A 19,995-nucleotide genomic window follows, 5' to 3' on the forward strand; every position below is an offset into this window, starting at 1 on the left:
GGACTGGGAAAGGAAATATACAAGATGGTCCTGGAATATCTTGTATTGCTAGAAATTGAGAAAATGCACATACACACACAACACACAGTGAAGATGAGGGTGTGTCAAAAGGACACAAGAACTGACTGTGAGGGTTCCCAAAGGGCAAAGATGGAAACATTGAAGCAATAAAAATCCAAAGAGACCATACTGATATTAATACATAATCATAAATAAGTAAATGGAAGAGAATAGACAAATCTTCCACGTAGAGCAAATCCAAATAATTTAGGAAGATACTCCTCCTTCAAGGAGGTGAAGCATAACTCCTCACTCCTTAAATGTTGGTAGAACATTGTGACTTCCTTACAAGAACATACTAAGGGAAGGGAGAATACAGAGTAACTTTATAGTGGAGACACTGGGCAAACACTAAATCAACTAAGTTAGCATCAACAGTAATACATTATGTTGAAAATAAATACCCTTGATATGATGTAATGAAATGGCACTTTACCCCGTGGTCTTTCTTCCCAAAACACATAATCCTAGTATAATCTTGAGAAAGAACATCAGATAAATCCTATTAGAAGGACATACTACTAAATACATGGCATGCACACCTCAAAACTTTGGAGGTAATAAAAAACACAGAGAGTCTGAGAAACCATCACAGTATAGAGAAGCCTAAGGAATATGAGGACTAAACGTAACGTGGAACAGATAAAAGATATTAGGTTAAAAGTAAAGGACTCCAAATAAAATACAGACTTTAGTTAATAATAATATTTGTCAATTTTGGCTCATTAATTGTAGGAAATATGCTATAATAATGCAAGAGGTTAATAAAAGAGAAACTGGGTGTGAGGTGTGTGGGAACTAACTGTAGTATCTTTGTATTTTTCCTGTAAATAAAAAAAAATATTCTAAAAGTATTATTAATATGCACATACAGTATTAAGTGAACCTATCTGCTTTTTGTACCTAAATTGTTAATTTGCTGTTTTAATTACATGTGGATAGTATAATGACTCACTGTGATCTATTCTAAAATCTCATAATTTCAGTTATATATCTAATGTATTAGATTCTTATAAGAAATAAAAGCTAATCATCTCCATAATAAAATTCAACTGTGATTTGGATTTGTCTACTACTTCTTTTAGTTTTATGAAATGTGCTTCATGTATTTTAAAATTATTGTTCCATCCACAATATCAGTAATTGTTATATCTTTCTGAGATAATGCCCTTTTTATCTTTATAAAACATTCCTCTTTATCATTTCTCAAAGTTTATTTTGTCTGATATTAATATAGCCCCACATGCTTCCTTACAATTATTATTTCCTATGTTTTTTATTTCTTTACTTCAGATGTATTTGTGTTCTTGGCTATATTTAAATCATGGCTCTTGTAATCTACATGTAGTTAATTATTTTTTGGTGTATTCTCAAAATCTCTATTACTTGAGGTTTTAGTCCATTAATATGTACTGGACTATTTACTTGTATTACATTTGTTCTACCTATTCTTTTTTTAATCCTTTTTTTATTTCTTGCCTTTCTTTATGGAAGAGTGTTTCAATTTCCCCATCTTTCTTTCTCCCCTAATTAGTATTCCATTTTACATTTACTATGATCTTCTCAGCTTTATCTTCTTGTAATATTTACCAGCTGTGCTAAGGATTATGGAAGGATTATAAAGATAAAGATAAATATCCATCCTTAATTTACTTAAGTCCAACTGGAATATGATGCCATAATTGCAAAATGTTATAACTTTGCAAAAAGTACAATCCATTTACCTTTTACACACTTGCTGATTATTGCTATACAATTTACTTTTACTGTGTTGTATAAACCTCATAATATATTGATATTATCCTAGATTTAAACAGTCAATTGTCTTTAAGAAATACTTTTAAAGTCTCTTATATTTAGCAACTGTTTTGCCCTTTCCATGGCTCTTCATTTCTTTCTTTATGTCAAGGATTCAATCTAGGATTATTTCTATGCAACCTAAAGATATTGATTTAATATTTTTTGAAATGAAAGTCCTATTACAGTGGATTCTCTCACCATTTTTTTCTCAAAATGTTATTATTTCTTCATTTTTGAAGGTTATTTTACTGAACAATTTTGGGTTTTATTACTTCTAATGTGAATTCAGCTGTCTTTATTGTTATATTTTTTCCCTGAATATATGTTTATTCCTTGGATGCTTTAAAGATCTCTTTGTTCACAACAGAATCAGACTTAAAACTGATCAAAAAATAACTAGAAAACATTAAAATTTCTGAAAATTAATAGTACACTTCTAGATAAAGAGGAAATCACAAAAAAATTAAGAAATATGAATATTTTCTCTAAATAATAGTTTTCATCGATTTGACTATGATGTGCCCAGATTTACATTTTTTTAAATTATTTTTTATTGAAATTCACTGAAATTGGATATATGCCCAGCAGAATCACTAATCTCTGTATAGGCTCCACTTCCCTGCAGTAAAACTCTTTGCAGGCAGAATGCTAGGCTAGAGTGAATTTATAGTTCATCTTGTGGCTTCCCCTCTGCTGTTCAGTTCCTGAAAACATTGGCTTCATATATTTTGTCCAGATTTGTAGTTGCTTACTATGAGAGGGTAAGCCCAGTTAACCCAGGCTAGCCCAAACTGGAAATGTTTATGGTGTAAATATATTGCATATTAGTGGCCTTCTATTTAGGTTTTATTTATCATAAAACTCGATATTAATGTAACAGTCATGAAGCCCATACCTAATATAAGTAAACTTAAAGATAATAAATTGTTTTATCTGAAACAAACACAAAAAATATACTGTTAAGACACAGAATATATTTCCAAATATACTGGAAATGCATTTTAACATTACTAAAACATCAGAAATATATTGTAATTGTTATTAATGGTTATTTTTAGCAACTGTCAGCAACAGCTCTATGGCTTTCCTCATTAAAAATTGAGCAAGATGTTAGAAAATTCCAAATATAATTTTAAGGATGTGTAATGATTGTTCATAATAAGAGTTGGGCAATATGGCATACTTTTGCAATTAAAAACACTTTAAACAAAAATTAAAATAAGCAAATAAAATACCCTTATTTCTCATTTTTAAAGGAAGATTGATTAGAGATGAATTTACTTTGATTTTGCAAACTTTACTCTGAGTTCTTCAGAGAAACAGAACACATATAACATGTTGAATAGGTTATATATATGATAACATATTTGTAGATTTATGTACACACACACGTATATATACATGCACTGCTTAAAGTTCTGTCCACTGAGAGGATTTCTCTTCAGCACTGTCCTTCAAGGATGTCTCAGAAAGGGACTGTAGTATTGTAGTCCAGTTTTGAGTGACGCCTGAAAGTCATGCAGAAGTCTTTTTAAACCAGCCCCAAGACTTTTCTTCTTCCGTCACCTGAAGAAGAAACTCCTCATGAGGCTACAGGTGAAGACTGGGGAGAGAGGGCAGTGTAGCAGGAGTAGGGACCATGGGCATTTGGGCCACTACTTCCTGTAACTTGTGTTTTCAGGGCATATCCAGGCCTGATCACATATGTACCAGTTCCATTTGATGATGGAATACTGTTGCACACACTCAACTTTATGGCTTGATAGGTCAGATAACATGCAGTTCATGATGAGCATCTCAGGTTGCATGGTAACTTGGTACCCACAGTTAAGCAATCAGTTTGTAGGCCAAGAGGTTTTTCTCAAAAGGAGATTAGTTGTAGACAGAGGATATCAGGGCTTTGCTCCAAAATTAGGAGGGTCTGCACTGCAACTCACCTATAGGGGCCTGTCACAGGCTCCAACCAGCATCTCTATCTGCCACTGACACTTTAAGCACCTCTGGATCTGTTGGATTATATGGTCAAAATGATAGAGTAGCTCGCATACCAGACCAGACTTGTTGCAGAGACTTCTCAAGTTCTGAGTCCAACTCAAAGCCAGAAGCTTTTCAGGTGACTTGGTAAATGGATAGGGGTAAAACACCCAAATGAGGAATATGCTGCCTCCAAAGTCCAAAGAGGCCCACTAGCCATTGTGCCTCTTTTTTGGTTGTAGGATAGGCCAGAAGTGACAATTTATTATTTACCACAGAATGGGTTTAGGGACCCACTGAGCCCAGTATGAGATGAACCTCAGGTAAAACTCCATCCATCACCTGACTTTCATATGCCTCTACTCGGGTAGGCAGATCACACTGATATTTTAGATCTCCTGGAATCAATATTAGTTCAGAGTCAGTGTCCAGTAATACCAAAATGTCCAATTATTTTCTTTTCCTCACTGCACAGTTATCCTGGTAAAAGGCATAGGTTTTTTAGGGAAGGCTGGGAAAAAGACTAAGAGTACAAATTTTTGGTGTGTACTGGGGTCCTTTCTCAAGAGGACTTGACATCCTCTTTATTCAAGAGATTCTGATTCTGTAAACTGGTTCAGGCCTAGGAACTGATTGACTCTGTTTTTATGATTTATGTTGGTGTTTTGCTCTCTTGACCTTGGACTTTTCTGCTTTTACGGGTTAAGTATGGATTTAGTAGCCTTCCTCTCTACTTCTAGGAACACTGTACTCAATTAGCCAATGCCATAGGCCTGTGTGAGTCAGACTATCCTGAATGCTGCTTTGACTCTGCTGTCCATTATGATAATCCTGCCACCTATCTTTTGGCAGGTGACTGCTGAACTTAGTCTCTGTCGCTCTGGGATCCAATTACTCCCATTGCATATAGGTTTCCCAATTCATTGATAGCAGTTCCCACTATAAGATCTGGCCTACAGAAAAGAGTGATCACAAAGCTCTTCAAGGATGCCTGGGCTCTCTCACTATTTGTTTCTCACCATAGTGGTGAAAGATGTCTTCTGGACCCTCTCAGTGTGGGTGAGTAGATCTTAAACGACAAAGCTACACTAACATTCCAACCTCCCTAAAGACTACTAGTTTTCTTTCTCTGGAAAACCCAGACTAATACAGATTTTATTTTTATAAATTATAATATATATATATTTATATATACATCATATATATATATATATATTATAAATACACACAAAATTAATTCTGTTTCTCTGGAAAAAAATATAAATACATATCCATTACATTATTATATACCAATACACATTTATATTATATTATTATATAAACATATATATGTAAAGAATCGGCTACCATGATTATGGAGCCTGGAAAGTCCTAAGATCTGCAGTTGGCAAGCTGGAGACCCAGAATGCCGATGGAATAGTTCAAGTCCAAGTCCAAATGCTTGAGAACTGGAGAGTCAGTGGTGTAACTTCCAGTCTGAATCACAGACAGCAGGAAGAAAGAGTGAATTCTCCTGTTTTCAGTCTTTTTGTATTCTGGCCTTTAAAGGATTAGATGAGGCACACCCACTTTAGGAAAGGACAATCTACTTCACACAGTCTACAGATTGAGTTGTGAATCTCTTCCAGAAGTATCCCCATAGACACATTCAGAATAACATTTAACCAAATATTTGGACATTCTGTGGCCCAGTTAAATTGACATATAAAATTAACCATCACAGTTTAAATTTTTAGCTTATTTTGCATGTACATATTTACTTTTTCAAAATTTCTAAAAACAAAAAAAATTGTAGCAGAGCAAAACTAAAAATGTAATGTTGGAAAATAATAGTTAGCATTTAAAATATTTATCCATGACTTATTTTGCTTTCAGTGTATTTATTAAAGTTCAGAAGAGGCCACTAAGTTATGACCAGGAAGCGAAGACTATTTGGTTTATTGATGTATGAAGAAAATAATTACTTTTTGGTACTCTTATTTCTTAAGGGATTTTATGTGCGCTTTGTTCTATAATAGATAAACAATATTTTTAAGATTTCTATCTTTATGATACTACAAAATGTTGAATTTTGGGTTTATTTTTAAGACTTTTGTTTATATTTAAGTTATTGTATAATAGGTTTTCCTATCAATTTCTATCAATTCTAAATGTATAATTCAAAATTAATAATGTACATAATAGAGAAATTTAGTATTTTAAGATAGTAGTTTTCATTTTTGTTATATTGCACCAGAAAATAACTATTGGGAGCTTTTGTTCTTAAAATGAAATTATGAATTAAAGACAATGCTTTAAAATGTGTTTGATTTTGTGTAAAATAATAATTTTAAAATGGCATTTTAAATTAACAGAATAAGTAATATATATGAAATACTGCGACAGGGTTTAAAACAGGTAGAAATGGAATAATAAATCTAAATTACAATGATTTCAATATATGAATGACTAAAATAATATTAGTTTGTTGCAAAGATTTATTTAGTAACTAAAATTTAATATATTCAGACAGCATACTTATTCTGAAAGTCTTGTAATTTCATAAATATTTTAATTTCCCTTTGGACATCATCCTCAGTCCAAACACCATGATATTATAATGCTGAATGTTCCTTGAAATTTTAAATATTGAATATAAAACCATTCAGAGGAAACTATAGTTACTAGGATTATTATTATGTTTGACTAAATACTTTTGTAGACTTCAACATATTTTGAATGAGTAGAAAATCTAAGAAGTAAATTGTTTCCATAGGTGTTTGAATTCAACATGTAGAATCATATATAATTTAGTGTGATAGACACAGATTCAGTTTCCTACACATTTTAATAATCACAATAGAATGTTAAATCTCTATTAAATGCAAAAAATAAAGATATAACAATATTTATTATAGTGTTATTATGTTAAATATATGGAAAGATAGTGGGGAGGGATATAGAAAATTTAAAACTAATTTTCATTTGTGTATACATATGTAAATTTCCACAGAAATTCTATAACAGTACAAACGCGTTCCTGCCTTTTATTTTGGCTACTTATTAATAATTTCCATAATATAAGCATGGGATAGGGATACCTGACAATACACAATCTTTACCTCACCACATTTAATATTCCACAATTTTCAGTAAATTGCAGCATTATCCCTGGATTATCTTTGTTTCAGTCTGACAATATATTTGACAATATAGATAACTGACTAATCTCTCATGTTTCTTTTTCTGTGTATAAATGTGAGAACACTAGAGTACACGCTGTGGGAGACATCGTGTAGTTTATTTCCTATATCTCTCCAGACTAGTTTTATTTAGTTTTCCTTTATTTTATGGAGAAATTAATACAAATTTGTTCATAAAAATGTATAAAACATATACAACTTAAAAACAAAGGGAAACATTTTAAAACTATACAAGTGCTTGCAATATTATGCATATGTTGAGTATTTTTATGAAAAATAAAGATATAAAAAGTTGAAATTATACTCTATAGATTGTATTTTAACATAATATCTCATTTAAATGATTTACATCCAACAGTATATATGTAGACCATAATTTTAATGACTATAAATAATAGCATTGTACACATTCTAACCACATTAATAAGGTGAACATTTTAGTTGTCTCAACATTTTTGCCAAATTAAATAAAGCTTCTAATACATTTAAATTATCTATCTATACATCTATCTTTTTCATATTTTCCTATTTCCTTCCATTAAAAGTATCTTCTTTTTCTCCTCTTAGAATAAAAGTACTAACAATACAAAGATGAATGTACAAAAATATCTATTATACAGTAGCTTGAAAAAACTATTTGAAAAATGCAATCATTAAAGTAATTTTATTTACATAGATTTCTAAGATGTAATTTTATTAAAAAAGGCAAGTTTTATGTTATTTATAATCTGATTTTTCTAATAATCACTGACAACTAAACTTGTTTTATATATGTAAAAACATATTGTTAAAAAAAGAGGAAATATTTGGTTTTTAAGAAATATGTGTTGAGGCCATAGAAATTATATATATATATATATATATATATATATATATATATATATATATATATATATATATATATATATATATATATATATATATATATATATCTCAATCTTTCTCTCTTGGATTTTACAGTTTAGTGAGCACAACAAACAATTTTACCAAATGGGGTATCATGATAGGAAAGTGAAATGTGTTTTATAATTACAGAGCAGGCATATTTATTCTAGTCTAGAGGGTTAGGGAAAGCATCCTTAAGAAAAAAATATTTTAATGAGATTTGATAAACATTTAGTTAGGGGAAAATACAGAGAAGAGAAACGGCGTTAAAGGGTGAGAGAAACATCTGCAAACATCAGGTATGAAAGCTGGAACAGGTCTTCTGAGAAATGAAGAAAACAAAACAGGCAAAACAAAACAATTGGTATGTACAGAGTGTATAGCAAAGTGGATAAAGGTGACAGAAAACACATCTGGAGATGAGAACAAGATTATGGATAATGCATAAATAAGGCTATAGAGTCCAAGGAAATAGAATAACAATAAAAGTAACGATTCTTTTAAAAAAGAATATTATCCCCTTTTAATAGAAGTGGCTTAAACACACACACACACAAACACACACACACACACACAATTTGCCCAATATAACAGAAATTTGCATGAGACCAAGCCTGGTTTATAAGACTTTAGATTCATGGTTCTTATGCACTGTACCTGGTTGAAGATTTTTAAGCTAAGAAGTAATATGACTCGATTTGTGATGTAGAAAAATCAGCTTCTTTAGTATGGAAAATTGTTTGGAGTAGAACAAGAGGGAGGTAGGCATCAATTAGAAGATTGTTCCACTGGTATAGATAAGATATGATGAACAAAACCCGGGTGGTAGCCATAGAGATGGAGACAGATGGATGGGTGGGGGAGATATTTCAGAGAAGAAAAGGTTACATATGGTTATTTTAACATTGGGTAAAGGAGGAGTAAAGTATGAATCTCAAGTCTGTAATTTTGGCTACCATAAAAAATAGATTCAAATAGTTAAATTGTTCAAAGATGGAATGGGACACTAAAGAAATAGATGGAGTAAGAAGGTAATGGGAATTGTGAAGTATATGATGGAAGACAACAGAACAGGCATAGGCTAGTAAAGACTCAAGTTTCAGAATAGTGTTAGGTTTGCAAAAACATTAGGATTTTTTCCAACTCAAAATTTCTGTAAATACATGATCCGTTTGTCTGTTTTAAATACTCAGTGAAAAATCTTCTATACTAAGAAGTTTACTTTTAAGATAGGAATGAATAGAAGGAAGATAATTTATGAAAAAAATCCTAATATTTTCATCAAATTATTTACATGACCAATGGAAAAGCCCTGTGTATTTTACATCACTTGAAATTTCAAATGTCTATAAAATACATCAATTTCCAAAAAGTGAGAACCTCCTGGTTGAAAGAGTACTCTCCCAAAGTCATGTAGAGAATAATCTATGAGATTAATATTCTGTCTCTGGTTGGTCTCTGATGACAGAGCCTGTGCATCTGCAAGCAATATTACACTGAAGGGAGGGAAAATCATTTAAAATTATGGTATATATCCTAAACTTATCATCATAATAAGGTCAGAAATTTCTCACATCACCTCTTTGAGTTTAGTGATTTTAGATGTAATCGAGTATATTAATATTTTACACTTAAGATTTATTAGACCAATGGATTTTTTCTTGTTAATGTACTAAACATTTAAATCTTGGTAGCATTCTACTCAAAAATGTCTTGGAAACACTGTGTTTTGAGAAATTTATATATACTTTTTATTTTATTTTAAATGTAGTCTCATATAAATATGTATTTAAAAATTTTGAGAATGATAAAACTAAAATGTTTAATCTCTCCACAGTAAAAATTAAGATAACCACTGCAATCATTGTTCCAGTGATGTCATGTAGAGATAAATTAATATCTGCCAAAATTATTTTTTTCTGTAATAACAATGCACATATTTATAGAACTCTTCTTTTCTACCTCTCTGAAGCTTCACACTGACCAAGATAAAGGAGATGGAAATTTAAAATACATATTAACAGGAGATGGGGCTGGCAGTCTGTTCATAATAGATGAAAACACAGGAGATATTCATGCGGCAAAGAAATTAGACAGAGAAGAAAAGTCCCTGTACGTTCTTCGTGCCAAGGCTATAGACAGAAAGACCGGGCGGCAGGTGGAGCCTGAATCTGAATTTATAATTAAAATCCATGATATCAATGACAATGAACCGAAATTCACAAAAGACTTGTACACTGCCAGTGTTCCTGAAATGTCTGGAGTCGGTAGGTATATATTAATCCATGTAAACTAAGTTTTCTTTTTATTTTATTTTTTGCTAAGGTAGTTATTATGGACATACAGTTATGAGATGTGATCTCTTTCAAGATAAGAAGTATAACTGAAACTACTATTTAGTGTTAGCTATCTCACTTCTACTTATTTTCGGTTGTATGTTTCTTAATGTTTCCTGCTATTTTGTAACTGACATCTAAGATGATTACTGAGAACAATTATTCCATTGCATTTCAACAAACGTCTTTACCTTTACTCAAATGTCATTCAAATGGCAGTCAAGTTTAATGTATTTTGGCCTGAAATGAAAGGAATATCAAATAGTGTCAGCAGTTTTAGACAGTTTTGTTTGCATTATTTTGCATAAAAACAATGATTGCTTGCATTTGACAAATTTCTTTTGATCTCATTTGATCACTGAAACAACTTGATGTGGTAGGCATGGGAAATAGAACTTTAAATCCTCATTCTGTTAATTAGGAACCCTGGATTCAGAAAGATTAAGGAACTGAATTAAGATCAAATGACCTGATAGCATAACAACAATATTCCAAGTCTTTTTAATATTATTTTAGCTATGTTCTATCCAGCAATGGTTTATCCTGAAAACTGAAAATAATCATTTCATTTTTTAAGGCTGCCCATAACTTTAAATGCCATTTGTTATTATGCAATGTTTTTATCTGTATATGTAACTACATTTAGCTCTAATTATATGAAAGGTTTAGATTTGTTAATGAGATAATAAGAGCTGACTCAAATAATATTTCTAAAAAATAAGTGATATAAACTTACTATAATATCCCAAACATGTAACTGATTTTGAAAAATTGGTATTTAGTTGAATATTATTTCAAAATCAGTTATAATTATATAACTTTGACATTATTGTAATTAATACATGGGTAAGTCTAAAATAATTTCTTAAAGAAGAAAAACAAACATATCCACCTTTACTGAGTGATTGATATTAAATATTTCTTAACTATGTGTGCCATCTAGCTAGAATGGCTATTTTTGGTTATTTTCTAGGATAATCAAAAATTTGTAAAGAAGTTATTTCCTCTAAACTCAGATGAAATCTCATCTGTCTGAGAAAAGTGCAGTTTTTCTGCCTTTTCAGGTATTCATTCCAATAATATGAAAAGCACTTATCAAATTAGACAAGACTCCTATGAAATCTTAAAGCTTAGGATGAAATATGAGTGCTTGTGTTTTCTTTAATATTTTTAAATATATGTTAGCCTGGTACAGTTCCATGGAAAGTACTGCACTGGTCCACATAGGTCAACCAGTGGGCTAATGTAGATATACATCATGTCTCCTTGTGGGCTTATACTTGAGATAAAGATACATCTAAAATTATGCTCTCCATTGTAGCTTCCTATTCTTGAGCATTCTATAGTTTGGTTTTCCAATTAACACCTTTTAACCATTGTAAAACATATATTTTTTTCTTGTATGTATGTTATTTTGCCAGATATTTTAACACTTAATAGTATAAAAACTTTCACTTATCCTTCTCCAAAAAGATTTGACATACCTATAAGAGTAAAAAGTATAATTAAGATGACAGAGATAGTTGAATATGATAAATTTGGATAATTGATTTAAATTTGAATAACTTTTTAAATTTTCAAAGCATTACCTCATTTTTAAGAACAGAATACTTATCAGAGACTGTTTATATTTAACCTCAAATACCTTGTATTTTCTCCTATATTATTTTGGGTTATTTAACGGGATATTATCTTCCACTCAGTATAGTCTTATAATTTATCTACCTAATTCAAATATAATCCTTCTCTGACTATATCTGATTATATTAGTATTTATCTGAAATACTAATATAATCTAGATTCTTTTAATATTTATCAAGTGTGTAATAAGATCAGAACTGGACTAAGTACTTCTCTATTTTATTTTTTACAAACCTTTCACTTGTTCAATACCTATATTAAAATATAGAATATATAAGCTTATACATAGGAGAAGGCTTGCAGATTATCTTGTCCAAAAAGCCCTTTATGTAAGGCAATATGTACTTCGTTTACATAAGCTTTAAATTGTGGGCAGTACAATTTCTGATTACTGTAGACCTTAAATATGAGAATTTGGGTCAATGCCAATTACATTTCCTGCATGTCTACAATTACCAAAAAAACAAGAAAAGCATATAGGAGGCAGCTTTATGGCTCCAGTTGCAGATTTTGGTACTAATAAACAAATATTTAAGAACTACAGGTAAATCTTGATCCTATTTATAGAGGATAGTTATTATTCTTTATTACTAATATTGACATTACTGCACTAATTGATCCCTCCTTAGCCCACGCATACACTTTGTACATATATCTATTTTTAAACAGAAATGCACATATTATAAATACTGGGTTGGCCAAAAAGTTCATTTGGTTAGTGAATACATTGTTCAATAAAGTTCTTAGTGAAAATAAAAAAATGTGTCTTCTATTTTTACTTAAAACTGAACGAACTTTTTGGCCAACCCAATACTATATGTATATGTGGAAGATACTATACTTGGTTTAATTACCTCTTTTAATAAATAAGTAAAAATGGGCCCAAAAGAGTTAAACTGGCTTGTTCAAAAACATACAGAGATGACTTATTACTATACTAGATTTAAAAAGAAAAAAAGTTAATAAAATGCAGAGATAGCTGAATAATTTTAATACCTTACTATTTTTCTCCACTGTAAAACAGTTATGGTTATTATGCAAAATGTAGTTTGGAAAACTTCTAATTTTATTAGATTCTTAGTGACTCCTTGAGTGTAGCATTTTTCTTATTTTCTTATTTTAATTCAAATTTCTCAATAAAAGTAAATCCAAATAAGTGTGAGGAAAGAGAAAACTGCATTTTACAATAAGATTTTATATATATGTGTGTGTGTATACATATATATATATACACACACATAAAATATATGTCTAAATAAAAAGTATATGTATTTATATCCTGAAAATGTATTGTTCTTTTGTAACTCTCCTACCTGATTTAAAGGAAAATAAACTTATTATAGTTTTATAGATGTGATTTTCTCTGCTTTTACCTATACAAATAACCATTTACAGAGAAGTGTAAAGGGTGATACTTAGGAACTTTGTCAGGCTATGTGTAACCCATATATTAACAGCTAAAACCTGTGAATAATCACATAATAAAGAATGCCTCCTCTCTAAATGAAGTAATGCACAATTACTGAATTCTAATCTTATTTTCATTAGTGATTTTAATTTAAGTCAAACACTTGAAAAATTACTATTATTAACTTTGAGGTAAATGAAGTCTAATGGAATAAAATTTAAAAATTCTTTATTCTCATTTTTTTTCTTTTTTTCTTTATTCTCATTTTATCCTTCTTTCCAACATTGTAGTCCAATGTTCTCCTTTATACTGTCCCCACTACATGATTATTTTTGTCTTAATATATTTGTCTTTTCTTTTTCTCTCTCACCAAATCCTCTCCTTGTTTTTTCCCTCTGCCTCTGCTTCTTTCTATCAAATATGCCATATTTCATTTTGGTTCAGACATGTGCCTCCCCATCCCTTTTACTGGTAGTTAAAATCAAATGACTCCAATTAACTCTTTAAATCTGAAACACATTAGCATATTCTGATCAGAACACTTAATCTGGATGATACATGAGGATATATAGTGAGAAAAAATGAGATACACTTTGAATTAGGTATTTGTAGCAGATTCCTACATTTTATGTTTTCCATTTTTTGTGGTTATTATACTTTGATTAAAGATTATCTATTATTTTTCTATATTTGCATGCATTCATCTCTCTCAAGGCAAATTCCTATTGTGAAATTTTGGAGGTTTCTCATTGACTGGGTAGGTCCCTCAAAAACTGATCCAGTTCCCCTCCCACACTGTCCACCCAACAAGGAATCTATCTGTAGTTTTTCACAGATCACACAACTAACTCATCATTGAATGCTTCATGTCCTAAACTAGGCCCTTTCTTAGAGGTACACTGCCTGTAGATTCAAATATGTGTCTAATCATATGTCTAGACAGGCCATTTAATACAGTATTTAGAATGAAGCTTCTTCATACTGGCTAGATCAAATCCCATCCTATCACCTACTAGCTGTGTAATCATGAGCAACCTCTATATGCTCCAAGGCCTGCATCCTGTGTTTATCATGAGGATAAAATAATAATACAAATCAACTGCTGAGAACTCTGCCTAGTCTACGTTAAGCAATTTGTAAATGTTAGATCTTGTTATGACTTTGAACTAGAAACTCTGCTGGGCTTTAGAGATAAAATGTTGAACAAAAGCAGACATAGCCCTTTCCTTTGGAGAGTTTACATCACACAAAACCTACATATAACAAATGACATAAATTTGTCATTCAGGCTTCACTACATTTTACTTAATATTTGTTTAATAAAAAAGTAAATACTGGGCTTCCCTGGTGGCGCAGTGGTTGAGAGTCCGCCTGCTGATGCAGGGGACACGGGTTCGTGCCCCTGTCTGGGAAGATCCCACATGCCACAGAGCAGTTGGGCCCGTGAGCCATGGCCACTGAGCCTGCGCGTCCGGAGCCTGTGCTCCACAACAGGAGAGGCCACAACAGTGAGAGGCCCTCGTACATAAAAAAAAAAAAAAAAAACCCAAACAAAAAGTAAATACTTATTTTAAATTATTTGAGAATAAATGAAGCATATATAGCTCAGTAAATTCAGAGGGATATAAAAATCAAAGTGGTGTATTTCCTTTTATTCTGTCTTTATAAGCAAATTTTTATAAAATTAGTACAAAACACATAAACCACTTTCTACCTAATTTTATTACTAAATAGTATGAAATGTAAAATGTCCTTATATTTATGGAAAAAGAAAACAAAAATCTATCCATTCCCTAGAGTTCAACACACTACATATTTTCTTTTTCTCATTTTGCTATTATAAATAACGTATCAGTGATATGCTACCAGTGTTTATTAGTGTTTAACAACATTCTAATTATTACCATGACTCTGAGAAGGGGAACAGCATTTTATATGGGTGTTTGTAGCATTTTAGCCACATTATAGGATTGATTTCCATTCTTTAATTTCTTTATTATTTTTAGGTCAAGTATTTTCAGGTAGGTTCGAAGATCATATACCCATGATAAAGAGCAAATGATCAAAACCAAATTTAACAACAAAAATATTATTAAAAGTGTCAAAAAAGTATAAAGGTGTGTTTTTACCTGTGCCCATTATGAAATGATAGCCACAGCCAAAGAAAAATGAGTCTGGTAGCAAAAGAAATGTCATGAAATCAGTGAATTAACTACTTGCATTTAGCATCTTGGTTATGCTTAATAATTCATATTTCAAATAACCATCAAGTATGAAAACAATTATTAATCTAACATATGTTCACATAGGGTTATATAAAAATAAATATAAATCTGAAAATGACTCGAGTTGAACATTTGAACATTATCGTGGGATGGAAATCTCTTTATGATTTCTTTTTTGGTCTAACTCGGACATGAGTGGATGTTTTTTAAATGATAAAAGAGTACACCTGGGACTGACTGAGTAAATTGTACTGTGTCCTCTCATGGGACATAACAATTCCATTGCAGCTGAGGAAACAGAGGCTTCAAGAGGAAGAGCTCAAGTTCTCATCTTATGCTAATTAATTTTGAGAAAACATAAAAATACTTCCTAAATTCATATATTCAAACATACTGATGGAAAATAAAGCTGTTAGTTTAATCTTAATGTTCAATATATTAATTTCTAGAATCTGCATAAGCAAATATATGCAAATTTTGAGAAACATTCACTACAACTCAATTAGACAAGCTATGTGTGTGTAATGTATGCTGGATATTAAAATAGGTTACAGAGCCAACGTGGAACTCACTTTTTCTAAAGAATTTTAAAATCTATGTAAGTATCAGAGTCAACATTTTGAAAAATTGTAATATACTAGAAAATGTCCTACAAACTCATTTTGCTCAAGGAATACATGGTAGGCTTTAGTTAATAGTAGTTTTAGAGTCATGCCTTGAATCTTTATAGAGTTCTAGAAAATATAAGAAAGGTCCATCAATATATTACATTACCTTTAGCTCCTAAAACTAGCTCCTTTAAAGCTCTTTTATCTTTTAAAACATAATTATATGTGACAAAGTTAAGAGAAAATAATTTAATTTTTGTAAAATAAAATTAAACTGAGAGTATTGGTAAATTATAGTATTGCATGTGAGACAATTACACACTTTCTTAACTCTGGAGGGGTATATCTGCTGATTTACATATGTGTAGCAAATAATACATAGCATATCAATAGGTATAATTATATATGATTATGTTAACTACATTACAATGAGAGGCACAGACAAAATAATCATATATATCTTGCATACCAAAAATTTTGGCCATTTTACCTTTTGTGTCTTGATAAAAACAGGGCCTCTTTATTTTCAATTTATATTATTTAGTTAATTTATCAGAATAAAAAGCAGCAGGAGTGCTTTCAATGTTGGATTTATCTTTGAACTCACATTTCCAGTTAGCAATACATGTATTAATTGAAAATTGTATGTGCACTGTATTCAGTGAAAAATTGTTTTCTGTCACAGTATTTTCAACCAATTAGTGCATATTCATCTTTATGATAAATTTTGCTTTTGACTTTTTTAGATAGCTCAATAATAGTAACAATATTATTAAGGAATATTTAAATTTAAAAAAAAATGAAAGATAAGTGATTTTTAGCAGCATAATTTAAACAAATTTCTTGAAACATGTACCATGGTCTAATACACCACATTCCCAATAATATGGTTTCATAAATATAGCTTCAAATTTCTAAGCACTTAAGTGTCTGTGTTTGGGTGTGGATTCATGTAGGTACATCTGTTATACAAGTGACTGCAACAGATGCAGATGACGCCAACTATGGAAATAGTGCCAAAGTGGTCTACAGCATATTGCAAGGACAGCCATATTTTTCAGTGGACCCAGAATCAGGTAACAACATCTAATACTTGGTCTCTTTCTCATTATGAAATACATCTGCATGCACATTTATAGATTTTCTATATTTAAAAAGCTATTAAGTATCATGTTTTTATTTATTCCTTATATTGATAGTTATTCCATGGATACAGAAGCAGAATTCCTATTATTTAAAAAGATTTGAATCCTTAGCCCTTTAGACTAGTATTTATTGAATTTAAATTTATTACATTAAATACAAAATTTCACAGAGATTCAACACATTACATGTCTTAGGAAATACTCAAAACCAAAAAAAAAAAATGTGACAATCATCAAAATTAAGCTTATTCATCTACAGGCTTTTGACTAAAGTTAGCTTTTCTAGTCCAAAGGATAATTAAATTGATCTAGCAAAAATGTTTTCCTGGGGCTTCCCTGGTGGCACAGTGGTTGAGAGTCCGCCTGCCAATGCAGGGGACACAGGTTCGTGTCCCGGTCTGGGAAGATCCCACATGCCGCGGAGCGGCTGGGCCCATGAGCCATGGCTGCTGAGCCTGTGCATCCGGAGCCTGTGCTCCGCAACGGGAGAGGCCACAGCAGTGAGAGGCCCATGTACCGCAAAAAAAAAAAAAAAGAAAAGTTTTCCTGAACAATAGCCCATGGAAGAACTTTTTTCTGTTCTGTGAATTATGTTAAATTGGTTATATATGGATTGAAAGACTTATCTAGGTACACTGACATCTTATCATGTTTGTTCTGATTAATGTCTGTAAAATGGATCTTGTATGGCTTAATTTTAAAACACAAGTGATTGAACTACAAAATATTTGTCTATTTTTTCCAAAAGGCATAATAAAAACTGCATTACCAGACATGAGCAGAGAAAACAGAGAGCAGTACCAAGTGGTTATACAAGCCAAAGACATGGGTGGCCAGATGGGAGGCCTTTCTGGAACCACCACAGTGAACATCACTCTGACAGACGTCAACAACAATCCTCCTCGATTTCCCCAGAGTAAGAGAGGTTTCAGTGATACCATGTGGAAAGTTTCTCAAACACACTATGAACAGTTTAATACTTTTACTAGTAGTTTCACTACTAGTTTATAGATAAAGATGAAACCACAAGCCCTCTTCCCACAGAATATCACAATTTCCCACAAATTAATTAACAGTGACTAGGATCATTTCATCATTAAGTAGGTAATGGAGAAAACAAGGAAATTAGGTTCTTTTTTGGCAACTTTAGTTATCTTCTTCTACCTTTTGAAGAGTTATAAAATTTTCTGGACTACCTTTCCCGACATTTCCTATGACCATCTAGTTCTTTTTCTTATCTATTTCCTGGTTATGAGCGTGGACTCTCAAGTCTGACCACCAGGCTGCAAATCCCATGTTTATCACTTGTCTTGCCTCAGTTCTCTTGTTTGTATGTAAGAATTATAATCCCTTATTTAATCAATTCTAAAACACAGGTTTGTTGATGTTTTAACGTCTCTGAAATCAGGTACTATATTAAAATCAATGCAAGTTAGTTTAATTGGCCACATTTTTCTTTCTTATTGGCCCATGGTCTCATGAAATAACTTGGTTGTGATGGCACCTGAGATATGTTAGAGTTTGCTGGTATCTGTTACCTACTTGTGAAGATTAAATCAGTTAATAGACTTTCAGTTGTCACGATTTCTATGTTAAACCATGGATTCTTTGCAAGCCATGAGGTCCTACAAAAACAGACTCATTCTCTGCTGAAAATATTTCTATGTTGCAGCAAATAAAATGATAAGAAGTCCTATCTTGAAATGTTCTGTTAAGGGCCCTGAAATTTCAATTTATAACATTGATTCCAATACAGTAAAGCATTTTTTTCAAGCTAATCAAATTTGAAATACTTGATGATACAGCTCTAGATGGTGGACATACACAAATGATAAATATTAAAAAATAAACTTTGCTGAGAATGTGGATAATAAGACTAATTAACATAAATCTAAACTTTGCATTCAGGTTCCTTAAACATAAACTGAAAAAGTATGACGTGATGAATTCTCAAATGACTTGCCACTCTATAATTTTATGATCTATTATAATCTCAGCAGAAGGTTTGGAACTCTAATAGTAATAGTAAAAATGTTCTTGAACCAAGAACTGGGCTAAGCATGTTAAAGACGTCATTTCATGGAATCTTCATAACAAACCTATGAGTTAATAGCTATCATCACCTCTATTTTATAGATGTGTAAATTAAGGGTTAGAGAATTTAACTAACTTGCCTAGTGATGAAAATTCAAATCCAGGGCAGTTGGATTTAGAAGTCCCTCTTCTTAACCACCAAGCAAATTGGAAAGAGAACAGACTTTGAAGTCAGGGAGACTTAGTTTTGCCTTCTGCTTTTCCCAGCTTTAAAGGATGATTTCCTTGAGCCTTATCTGAGGATAATACACCTGCCTTCGTTCTATAAGGACTAATGTTAGAATTAAATAAATTAACATAGAGGGCCTTTGGCCTTATATAGATTTCAACACATATTAAATGTTTAAAAACATTTCTAACTTTCATTAACATTTTTGTGATATTTTCCTATTATCTCTTAAATAAATCCTCATAAACTGAAATGCTTTCATGAACAGGACTATGTAATGGCTGCAACTGCAGGCGACAGAAACGTTCATATCCCACTTAAAGACATTAACAAGCAAAAAAAAAAAAAAACACAAAGAAAGAACTTGTGTGTGGATTTATTTTTTCTATCCCTGAGTTAGAATATAAGAATAAATGCATATTATAAATCATTTAGTATAAGTAAAAATGTGTAATGACAATGTTGAAT

The 19,995-nt window shown here is 31.3% G+C and overlaps 1 protein-coding gene across 1 annotated transcript in view; it reads left to right on the forward strand.

The window, feature by feature from the left end:
• The window catches only part of CDH9 (cadherin 9), a gene marked incomplete at both ends in the record, with an annotated part of 88,212 nt that overhangs the window by 39,489 nt on the left and 28,728 nt on the right, over positions 1 to 19,995 (forward strand). Inside the window, 3 exons of the mRNA XM_082622069.1 lie at positions 9,874 to 10,168; positions 17,076 to 17,195; positions 18,013 to 18,180. Coding sequence (XP_082478195.1) covers positions 9,874 to 10,168; positions 17,076 to 17,195; positions 18,013 to 18,180 — 583 coding nt within the window. The remainder of the gene's footprint in view (positions 1 to 9,873; positions 10,169 to 17,075; positions 17,196 to 18,012; positions 18,181 to 19,995) is intronic.

Source organism: Mesoplodon mirus (assembly GCF_964341445.2).
Source record: "Mesoplodon mirus genome assembly, chromosome: 5".
Lineage (NCBI taxonomy): Eukaryota > Metazoa > Chordata > Mammalia > Artiodactyla > Ziphiidae > Mesoplodon > Mesoplodon mirus.